Below are 12296 nucleotides of genomic sequence, written 5' to 3'. Positions count from 1 at the left end.
GAGCAGGCCAATGGTGAGCCTCCGTCTCCTCACCAGGCTCTAGTAGGACGGCATCCTGGTGAACTCTACAACGATGAATTTAGGAAAATGAGATGTCTCTCTCATTTATAAATTTACACTTTTTTTTTTTTGGTACCAGGGATTGAACTCTTGACCTTGACCTTGCAAGGCGGGTGCAGGAACCACTGAGCTAAATCCCTGGCTCCACATTTTTTTTTAAAGTTTAAATCCACATAAATCCACAAATGAAAGGGCAGTTATAAACTAAGAGGACTTTTTTTTCCCCACTGTGTGGAAAAACAGCGGCTTAGAGGTGTACAGTAGTTAGACAGATTGATAATTTTCTAATTCTGGCTCTGATGCAACCTTAGGGATGTTACTTGACCTATCTGGGCCTTAATTTCCCCCATGTAAAGTGAGGGTGTTGACTTAGGTGATCAGAAGTTTTCCTTTGAGCTCTTACAACTGGTTCTGTTGTCATACACTTCCAGTGTCACTTTCAGAGACATTATAGAGGTGTATTTGTGACAATCACTAAGCTGGAGGATTGTCATACATTTCTTTTTCACTGGAAAATGAGCCCTTGGTGGCAGCTCTGTAACAAGAACTATGTATTCATTCAGCCCCTACTTACATAATAGACACTGTTCTGTGGCACTGGTAATACAGCAGTAAACAAAGTTGACAAAGTTCATGCCCTCATGGAATTATTTGCTGATGGGGAGAAGACAGCTAATAAATAACTATATAGAATGTGTAGGTGATGATCAGTGCCATGGAGAAATACACAGTTGGATAAAGGCATGGGGAGTAGCTGGAGGGTGATGGGGGAGTTACAGATGAAGGTAGCATTTGAGTGGAAACCTGAGAGAACTGAGGAGCCAGCCATGCAGTTGCCCTGAAGGGCACTCCAGGCAGTATGAAGTCAGTGAGGCATGTCTGACCCAAAGGCCTAAGAGAAAAGTGGTAGAAGATAAACCTAAGGAGGTGGTAAAGGGCCATGTCTTACTTTTCTCGTTGCTGAGACAAAATACCTGTTACCCAAGTTAAAGGAAGAAAGGTTGTTTTGGCTCATAGTTTGTAGAGGTTTCAGTCCATAGTTGGCACCATAGCAATGGCATGGCAGAAGGGCATCACAGAGGAGAAGGAGTTCATGGCAAAGCAGGGCAGGTAAAAGGCAGCAAAGCAGCAAAGACAGCAGCAGGCCTGCCTCTGCCTTTTATTGCATCCAGGCTACATGTAGCCTTTTTTTTATTTTGGTGCCAGGGATCGAACTCGGGTCCTTGCGCTTGCGCAGCAGGCGGCAAAACCACTGAGCTAAATCCTCGGCCCCTACATGTAGCCTTTTGATTGGTGCTGCCCATACCCAAGGTGGGGCACCCTTAATCCCAGCATCACTCACCCTAGATCCAGCTACCTCCAAAAAGCCCCACCTATGACTGCATGAGGCTTTAGAGGAACATCTAGATACAAGCCATAATAGTCCAGATCCTCTTTGGGGAAAATAATACTTTCCATTTAAAGCCCCAAACCAACACTTAATATGAGCCTGCCATTATGAATGAAATCTCAGCTGAAAATATACTTGATCCTCAATTTGTTTAGTACTGACATGGGTTTATTTATTATAGAACTGCATTTAAATAAAATTTCACTTTCCCTGTTTCTCCTAAAATTTAGTTTCAGTACTATATCTGTATGAGTCCTTTTACATATAATTCCCTTGGAAAAAAAATGCTAACCAAAAATATACGAATTGAGTTCATAGAAGAACCCAAAGAGAATAAATTTCAAATGTCTTAGCATAAAAAAGATAAGTAAGCAAGGTAATGCATATATTATTTCACTTGATTTAATCATTCCACATCGTATACATGTATGAAAACATCACATCTCATTAATGTGAAGCTGTGATTTGTTCATTGAAAATCATGTAAAAAAGCTCATAAACTATGAGAAAATTAAACTTAAAAAATCAAAAATAAGGGCCAGGGATTTAGCTCAGTGGTTCCACCACCTGCCTCACAAGCTAATGACCTGAGTTCAATCCCCACTACTAAAAAAAAAAAAAAAAAAAAAAATCAAAAATAATATCTCATAAAAAGTGAAAAGAGAAAAGCCAAAACAAACCCAGAGACTCCTAATAGTTCTCAGTAGCTCATTCTCTAGGAAAGTTTCTTTACTTTTTCTTAGAACAATTATTTTAGCATTTTGGACCTAGCATCAAATAAGAAGGCACCAAAACCTGCACCACATTGTCACATTGGTGAAAGGTAGGGGTGTGTGTGTGTGTGTGTGTGTGTGTGTAAATGGATTAAAATTATATGTACACTTATAGTTCACAAAGACAGGCCCAGTTACATGTCATATTTCAGTGGTATAAAAATTATAGGTCTTTTGGTAGAGATCAGTTCAGGTTGGCACCTCTTGGTCATAAATGCACTTTTTAAAATCATTAGGTGATCATAGACTGTAAAAGCCAACTCTTGAGTTTATGGTTTTTTCTTTTTATTGTTAAGACTTCCATTAGCACTTAATTTACTTTATTATATCACTTTACTCTGCTAATTTCAAATCAGAATTTGGAAGTTTTTAGAAATAAATTGAGTTTTTAAAAACTCAAATACAAATTTTATTGCTTCACTGGTTTCAATTAAAAATAGATATGGAGCCAGTATGTGCCTTTGAGACAGTAATTCATTAGAATATTGACAATAAAAAGGGTGAATAACTTTTGTTTTTGTTTTGGTACAGGGGATTGAACTCGGGACCTTGTGCTTGCAAGGCAGGCATCAGAACCAGTGAGCTAAATCCCTGGCCCTTTCAGTCTGTTTTGGTCTTTCATGACCTTGACATTTTAAAAAATTAATTTTATTGGTACACTTTTTTGGGGGGAGTACACTTTTGATATACATAATGATCACATTCATCATAGAGAATTTGTACCTGTATAATATATCTTGATTCTTTTTTCCCCATTCTCCTTCTTCCCCTCCTTATTTACAAAAACTTTGTTTCCATTTTTTTCCTCCTATGACCTTGACATTTTTGATGAATGTGATCAGTTAATTTGTAGAATAGCTCTTAGTTTGGCAAACACCACAATGACAATTATTGCAAGCAAGCTCTACCAATGAATACTAAAAGTAAGCAGAAATTTGAGAAGCAGGATATTTACATATTCTCAACATGTCTCTTGTGAAAATATTTTTTAATTACAAAGAAAAAAATGGTAACTTTACAGGGAGAAATATGCCTGGCACCATCTTAACAAAGTGAATAAGATTACATCACCGATAGTAAGATAGTGTGACATTATGTAGCCACTGTTATGCCAAAAAAAGGAACATCTCTTCTGTGGTATTCTTGCCAAGAATACATAACCTTAATCTGATTATGGAACAATATGAGATAGATTGTTTTTAATTGTGTGTTTTCTGTTAAGCCAAAACATAATTGATTTGAAGGAGAAGGAAATACCAGAATTAAGAAACAAACTGCAGAATGTCAACAGAGACATACAGCGCCTAAAGAATGACATAGAAGAACAGGAAACACTCTTGGGTACAATAATGCCTGAGGAAGAAAGTGCGAAAGTATGTCTGACAGATGTTACAATTATGGAGAGGTTCCAGGTAAGATTATTGTAGCTTAAGGCAGAATAAAACTTGTTGCATGACCACTGTGGAAGTCATTATGGAGATACCTCAAAGAACTAGGAGTAGAGGTCCCATTTGACCCAGCTATTCCCCTGCTGGGTATCTTCCCAAAAGAATTAAAGAATCATACCACAGTGATATATGTGCACCCATGTTCATAGTGGCACAGTTTGTAATAGCTAAAGCTTGGAAGCAGCCCAGTTGCCCATCAACTGGAGACTAGATAAAGAAAATGTGGTGTTTCTATAAAATGGAGTACTACTCAGCCATAAAGAATGAAAAACTAGAGTCATTTGTAGCTAAATGGATGCATATCGAGGCCATACTCTTAAGTGAAATAAATAGGACACACATGTGTAAATACCGAGTAGTTTCACTAGTGTGAGAAACTGATAGTGTAAACAAAGGATAAAATGATTAAAATGAATAATTGATAATTTGAAATAGGCAAAAAGGTCCAAAGACGAAGGAGTGAAGGGAGGGGAAGGAGAAAGGAAAAGAGAGAAAGGAAAAACTATGAGAAAAGAAAAAACAAACGGAAATGAAATCTATGTAATTAGGGAAGGGCAGAGGGGGTGAAGGGTGCACAGGTAATGGGGAAAAAAATAAGAACCAAGATCTATCATGTACAGGTACAAACACCCAATGACAAATGTAAACGAATTGTATACCTAAAATGCACCAATAAAAGAACTAACTAACTAACTAAATAAATAAAAACTTGTTGCATGATGACTTGAATGTGAGACGTTAGAGTATTAAGCTAGTTTGCATGTACAGATTGTGTTTAGAATTCATATAGCCTCCAGGAGCAACTGATCATTTATATTCCTGGGATTACATTTTTTATTCATAAATTATGGAAATTACATAATTCTGTTTTTCTTTTTTTTTTGGTACCGGGGATCGAACTCCAGTCCTTGGCTTGTGAAGCAGGTGGTGGAACCACTGAGCTAAATCCCTGGCCCATGTTTTTCATTTTTAATCAACTTCTTTCATTTGTCTCACTTTAAAAAATTTATTAGTATGTGTTTGCAGTACATAATGATTACATTCATTGTAGGGAATTAGTACATGTACATAGCACATCGTAATTTCTTTTATTTCCCCTTCCCCTCCATCTATCTCTTCCTCTAACCTTAACCCTCATTTGAATTACTAAAAATAATTTTGCTTTTATTCTATTTAATTTTTTAAAAAACTTTTGCTTTATCACATTACAATAAGTTTCTTAGAGGAAATAACTATTTTGTTGTTAAGATGGAACTTAAAGATGTTGAAAGAAAAATTGCACAACAAGCAGCTAAACTACAGGGAATAGATTTGGATCGAACTGTTCAACAAGTAAACAAGGAAAAACAAGAAAAACAACACAAGTTAGATACAGGTAATGTGATCTGTTTCTTCATTGTACCCTTGAAGACTTCCTTATCACCAGCACCTTTTTTTGTAACAGTAAATCTATATCTGTTACATGGATAAAGAACTTTCTTGGGCCCTGGGGATTTAGCTCAGTGGTTCTGGTGCCTGCCTGGCAAGCACAAGGTCCCAAGTTTGATCCCCCGGTACCAAAAGAAAAAAAGAACTTTCCTTGCTCCAGCCATAGTGTAGTCATTCTCTGTTCTCAAAAGCATCGCTTCTCTCTCTCTTTTTTTTTTCTTGCTTTGCACAATAAATTTGGGATGGTAGAAGAGTATCACATGCACTTTGCCTGTGAGTGTCCAGGAAGGGTCAGAAAGCAGAAAGTCTGGAGTTTGAAGTCTGGAGTTCTTGTGACACTTTTGTTGCAGTTGGTGGAACTGAAAGAAATTCAGCCTTCCTGGATTCCATAGGTCTACGAAAATTGGAAGGATGATGCTGATAGTATTTACTGTAATCACTGTGTCAGTAATGTTTTCATGCAGTTTCCAGTAAGATTGAATTGAATCGTAAGCTTATACAGGACCAGCAGGAACAAATACAACACTTAAAAAGTACCACAAATGAACTTAAATCAGAGAAACTTCAGATAGCCACTAATTTGCAGCGTCGTCAGCAGCTTGAGGAGCAAACTGTGGAATTATCCACTGAAGTTCAGTCTTTACACAGAGAGATAAAGGTAAGATCATTTATATATGTTTGTTTTTTTAATTAGCTGAAATACATGGAGTCCTTTTTATTGATGTAGTGGCCAGGACTGTGGTTATTGTGAGAATCAAATGAAAATGATATAATTCTTTGTGTGGTCTCTGAGTGACAGAATTTGCACTAATAAGTAGATTGCTGAAAGGAGAGGTTTGGACATGGCAAGGAAGCAGCTGCCTGGTTAAGCAGTGATCTTCATGTCATTGGATGTGGTTAGTTGGTGGTTGGGTAACTTTACATAAGGAGTCCTTGTCCTGAGGGAGGTCTGTGTTAGCTGCAAATGCTTTGTGCATGGCAGACACTCTCCATCATAGCACTGTTTCTGTGCAGTTCCAAATATAGTCTCGCAGTCCTCATCGGAACAGAGCAGATGGAGTTGCCATAGGTACTACATTGCATTTGCCAAACTTTGTAACAATCAAATCTAAGACTCAACCAGTTAAATTCATTAATAGTTTTAGAAACAGCAACCTGACCTCGGGTTTCATAATTATACTTGTACGTTAAGTACCAAATAAATTACTAAATCTCTTTATCAATTCCTGTAAATTCTTTATTAAAATAATTTTGGATGGCAAATTATCAGTCTTAGTGTATAAAATAGATTACCCTGCATTTTATTATTTTTTTTACTGTTTATAAATCATTTAGGCATTAAAATGTTTAATGTCTCAATAGTTCTGTTGAAAGAGATGACTAAATCTCCTTTTTTTTTTTTTTTTTTTGGTACTGGGGATCGAACTCAGGACCTTGCGCTTTAAAGGCAGGCGGCAGAACCACTGAGCTAAATCCCTGGCCCTAAATCTCCTTTTTATAGAAAAAGAAATTTACTAATGTCCCATGAGTTGCCCAAGTGCATACACCTAATAGGAGACAGGTGATTTTCAGATCGGTCTCTCGACACTGAAAGACGTTTGGCTTCCCACCACACTGTGTCACATCCTAGTATGAGAAAATTCACCTACATTGAAACAATACTAAATAATTGTATCTACCTTTATAGATTCAATAGATATGGGGCTGGGGATTTAGCTCAGTGGTTTCGCTGCCTGCAGTGCAAGTGCAAGGACCTGAGTTCGATCCCCGGTACCAAAAAAAAAAGAAAAAGAGAGATTCAATAGATATTTTAGAATCTTAAGGTTCTTGATGATCATTGAACAGTGGTTATCATGTAAACATATTGTAGAGATGATATGAGGGTAAATAATCCAATACTTAGAAAGTCCCCCTTCCTTTCCAAATAGGGATGGCTGCACCAACATCAGAGTATTTTTATTATTGTGAAGTAATTGCTAGCTGGGCGTGGTGGCACACACCTGTAATCCCAGCACTTGGGAGGCTGAACCAGGAGGATTGTTGCAAGTTAGAGGATGGCCTTGGCTACATAGTGAGTTCAAGGCCAGCCTGGACTACATAGCAAGACCCTGTGTCAGAAACCAAAAAAAACATAATGAGATATTGCATAAGATGTTATGTGTTCGTACATTTTTAGGATGCTAAAGAGCAAGTAAACCCTTTGGAAACAGCGTTGGAAAGGTTCCAACAAGAAAAAGAAGAATTAGTCAACAAAAAACAAGCGAGCAACAAAATGGCACAGGATAAAGTAAGATTTCATTATTTTTCAAATCTCTATCTTGTACTGTTATTTCATATGAAAGTAAATAGCTTAAGATAGTGTTTTTCAGATTCATGATATAATTCTTTTTTTGTTTTTCTTTTTGGTGGTGCTGGGGATTGATTCAGACTCTTGTGCATACTAGGCAAGTACCCTACCACTAAGCTACGTTCCCAGCCCTCATAAAGTAATTTTGACATTAGAAGTTCTTTGATTAAATAAGGATCAAACTTCAAATATTTTACCTTATGATTTTAAAGTAGAAGTTAGGAATCGAGACTATTTAATTCATTCCCATTGACAATAAAGGAATTTACCTGAGATCATATTAGGTAGTGGCAGAAACTGGAACCCAAGATATCCTAACTTTCAAGCCAGTATTTCACTATGTTCTCTTATTAAATATCCTAGTGCTGACCAATGTAAGTTCAATAAATATTTTTCCACAGCTGAATGATATCAAAGAGAAGGTTAAAAATATTCATGGCTATGTGAAAAACATAGAGAATTACGTTCAGGATGGAAAAGATGACTATAAGAAGGTAATTTAAAACTTAAAATCATTTATTTGGTTGTATTTTTATTTCAAGTGCTTCAAGAATTTTCTTTCTTTGTAGCAAAAAGAAACTGAACTTAATACAGTAATAGCTCAACTAAGTGAATGTGACAAACAAAAAGAAAAGATAAATAAAGAAATGGGAACCATGAGACAAGATATTGATACACAGAAGGTAAGTGTTTGTTCATGGTATCATGTAGACCTGTGGAATACTTTTTCTATATTGAGCTTTGAGATCATTGGTTTGTTTGTTTATTTATTTATTTTGGTACTAGGGCTCGAACTCGGGTCCTTGCACTTGTAAGGCAGGCAGCGGAACCACTGAGCTAAAGCCCCGGCCCTATATTGAGCTTTATTGTAATAGAAGATCCACTGAATAAAAGTGCAAACAGAAAATCAATTCTAATAACATTTATTTCCTTTTTTTTTCATTTTTATTTTCAATAAGCCCATGTGGTAAATGTTTAAAGGCATAAAATTTTTTTTTTTTTTTTGTGGTACCAGGGATCGAACTCAGGACCTTGCACTTGCAAGGCAGGTAACAGCACCACTGAGCTAAGTTCCTGGCCCCTAAAGGCATAAAATTAAAACTGTCTTTTTCCTTCTAATACCCAGTCTTCTCTCCTGGATGTCATTTCTGTTCCAGTTTCTCTTGTTTTTGTTTTGGTGGTTTTGTTTTGTTTGCAGTACTGAGTATCTAACTTGTGGGTACTCTACCACTGAGCTGTATCCCTAGTTCATTTTTTTTTTTTTTTAATTTTTACTTTGAGAGATGGTCTCATTAAAGTGTGCAGGGTACACTGGGTGTGGTGGCACACGCCTATGATGCCAGCACTTGGGAAGCTGAGACAGGATTGCCGAAAGTTCAAGGCCAGTCTGGACTACATAGTGACTTTAAGACCAATTTAAACTGTGTAGTGAGACCCTGATTCAAAAAATTCAAAAACCAAACCAAACCAAAAAAAGTCCCCCAAAACTAAGATGTGCAGCCTAGACTCAAACTTGCTACTGTTCTGCCTCAGCCTCCATAAGTGCTAAGAGTAATCTAATTTGTTCTCGTTTTTTATTTATGTATCAACAAATAAGTTTAGATTTATGTGTGTATATTTAAATTTATAGACAGGATCATACAATTTATATTCCGTACCTTTTTTCATTTAACATAATTTGATCTTATATGTCAACTCATATTTTATTCTTTTCAATGATTATAAACTTACCAGGTTAATTACTTTTTTCCTCATTGCAAATTATATGGCAGTCTGGGGCTGGGGATTTAGCTCAGTGGTCTCGCTGCCTGCTGCGCAAGCACAAGGACCTGAGTTCGATCCCTGGTACCAAAAAAAAAAATTATATGGCAGTCTGTCTTTCTACATCTGTTTGTGTTTTGTTATTCTCACATATCTTTATGTAGGATAAATTCACAAAAGTGGGATTGAAGTGTAAGATATTCTTAAAAACTCCCTGTAAGAAGAATATTTGTAGTATTGTCATTTTGCAGTTGATTCTTTTATCACTTATTTTTCTCTATTAAGGAAATTATTTTCTACAAAATAATTAAAATTACCTTGAAAAACTGTATTTATCAAGGTTAACACTCAAAAAACAATAGCCTTTTTATACACAAATAGACCCATTGAGAGAGAAATTCGGGAAATAATTCCTTTTACAATAGCATCTAAAAAAATGAAATATCTAGGAATCAACCTAACAAAGGAAGCAAAAGACCTCTACACTGAAAACTACAACACTCTGAAGAAGGAGATTGAAGAGGATATAAGAAAATGGAAAGATATCCCTTGTTCCTGGGTAGGAAGAACCAATATAATGAAAATGGTCATACTTCCAAAACTACTATATAGATTCAATGCAATGCCAATTGAAATTCCAACAATATACTTCACAGAACTAGAGAAAACAATCCAAAAATTCATCTGGAAACAGAAGAAACCTAGAATAGCAAAAGCAATTCTAGGCAACAGAGACATGGCTGGGGGCATCACAATCCCCAACTTGAAACTATAGTACAAAGCTACTGTGATAAAAACAGCATGGTACTGGCAAAGAAACAGACCCGAAGATCAGTGGAATAGATTAGAAGATGCAGAAACAACTCCAGACATACTCAGTCACCTCATCTTTGACAAAGGAGCCAACCACCCTCATTGGAGGAAAGATAGCCTATTCAATAAATGGTGTTGGAAAAACTGGATTTCAACCTGTCAGAAATTAAAACTAGACCCATACCTATCACCGCGCACTAAGATCGAAGTGGATTAAAGATCTAAATATTAAGTCAGAAACACTAAACTTGCTGGAAGATAAGTTAGGTAGAACTCTTGATGACATTGGCATAGGAAAAGACTTTATGAACAAATCTTCAGTAGCACAGGAGCTAGCACAAAGAATCAACAACTGGGGTCTCATCGTATTAAAAAGCTTCTGCACTGCAAGAGAAACTACCAACAGAGCTAAGAGACAATCTACAATGTGGGAAGAAATATTTAGCTGTAGCTCAGACAGAGGTCTACTATCAAGAATATATAAAGAACTAAAAAAATCAGACCTCCCAAATTCAAAGACCCAATTCAAAAATGGGCATCCGAAATGAACAGACATTTCTCAGACAAGTAAAAACAGCAAGTAAATATATGAAGAAATGTTCAATGTCACTGGTCATTTGAGAGATGCAGATGAAAACAACACAGAGATTCCACCTCACCCCAGAAAGAATGGCTGCTATCAAGAAATCAACCAATAACCAGTGCTGGCGGGGGTGTGGAGAGAAAGGAACCCTTCTCCATTGCTGGTGGGAGTGCAGACTGGTGCAACCACTGTGGAAATCAGTGTGGAGATACCTCAAAGAACTAGGACTACAGTTCCCATTTGACCCAGCTATTCCCCTGCTGGGGATCTTCCCAAAAGAATTAAAAGAATCATACCACAGCGATATATGTGCACCTATGTTTATAGCAGCACAATTTGTAATAGCTAAAGCTTGGAAACAGCCCAAGTGCCCATCGACTGGAGACTGGATAAAGAAGATGTGGTTTTTTTTATAAAATGGAGTACTACTCAGCCATAGAGAATGAGAAACTAGAGACATTTATAGCTAAATGGATACATATTGAGGCCATACTCTTTAAGTGAAATAAATAGGACACGTGTAAATATCGAATAGTTTTTCTAGTGTGAGAAATTGAAAGTGTAAATAAGGATGAAAATGATTAAAATCAATAATTGATAATTTGAAATAAAAGGTCCAAGGGTTTGGGGATGGTGGAAGAGATAGGGGAAAGGGAAGAAGGGAAAGAAAAAAATTATGAGGAAAAAAAAAAATGGAATCAAACTCTGTGTAGATAGGGAAGGGTGGAGGGGGTGGAGGGTGCACAGGTAATAGGAGAAAAAATAAAAACTAAGATGCATCATGTTCTGGTACAAACACCCAGTGATAAATGTAAATATTTTATACCTAAAATGTGCCAATAAATATATATATTTAAAAAATAAAAATAAAAGAAAAGCTGTATTTAAGATGTTCATCATTATCCAGAAGCAGTTGGCTTAACAATGAAATAACCTTTTGAAGCCACATTTACAGTGCCAATTAGGTGACAGCACCTTGCAAGGCTGGGGCCAGGTTCCCCAGAGGCTTTACACTGAATCAGTGACCAATATATAGTGCTGTTTTCACTAGAGCCAGGATTCATGGGTCCCAGAATCAAGGGATGGAAATGTAAGTAGCTCCACTTACCATTAAACCCTGGTAACCCACTAGCAACATTTTTGCTTCACTTCCCATGAGTTCATGCTCTGCTGGCTTACAAGTCTTAGTTCCAGAGAGATGCTGTCACCAGGAGACAAAACAGTGATTCCCATTGAACTGGGACTACCCAGATACCTTGAGCTCCTTATGTCTCTGCCTTAACAAACTAACAAGTTACAAGACAGTATTGGCTGGGGTGATTAATTCACACTACCAAGGGGAAATTGAAGTATTCCACAGTGGGCCTAAAGATAAGTATGTCTGGAATACAAGAGAACTTTTAGCATGTCTCAGTATTACCATGCCATGTGATGAAGATCAAATGGGAAATTAGAACAATCCAATCCAGCATCACTGAATGTCCCAGGCCCTTCAAGAATGAAGGTTTGCCCTGGTACCAAAAAAAAAAAAGAATGAAGGTTTGGATCACCAACGAGGTAAAGAACTATGACTAGCTGAGGTGCTTGCTAAAGGCAGAGGGAATACAGAGTGCGTAGTGCAAAAAGGTAGTTACAAATACCAGTTACATGATAGGACTTTAGTTTTCATGAGTATTTTGTCTCTGTTTTGTTA

The 12296-nt window shown here is 36.9% G+C and overlaps 1 protein-coding gene across 4 annotated transcripts in view; it reads left to right on the top strand.

Moving 5' to 3' along the window:
* Positions 1-12296, top strand: part of Rad50 (RAD50 double strand break repair protein) — a 138690-nt gene that overhangs the window by 69943 nt on the left and 56451 nt on the right. For all 4 annotated transcript variants that reach the window (XM_087194551.1, XM_087194550.1, XM_004836612.3 and 1 more), the window contains 6 exons: positions 3446-3635; positions 4920-5046; positions 5564-5757; positions 7276-7386; positions 7848-7940; positions 8016-8129. In XM_087194551.1, coding sequence (XP_087050677.1) covers positions 3446-3635; positions 4920-5046; positions 5564-5757; positions 7276-7386; positions 7848-7940; positions 8016-8129 — 829 coding nt within the window. The remainder of the gene's footprint in view (positions 1-3445; positions 3636-4919; positions 5047-5563; positions 5758-7275; positions 7387-7847; positions 7941-8015; positions 8130-12296) is intronic.

This window comes from Heterocephalus glaber, unplaced genomic scaffold (assembly GCF_053883595.1).
Source record: "Heterocephalus glaber isolate CG9 unplaced genomic scaffold, H.glaber_assembly_v1.0 deba00001606, whole genome shotgun sequence".
Classification (NCBI taxonomy): Eukaryota; Metazoa; Chordata; class Mammalia; order Rodentia; family Bathyergidae; genus Heterocephalus; species Heterocephalus glaber.
This window is presented reverse-complemented; position numbering and strand designations above follow the sequence as displayed.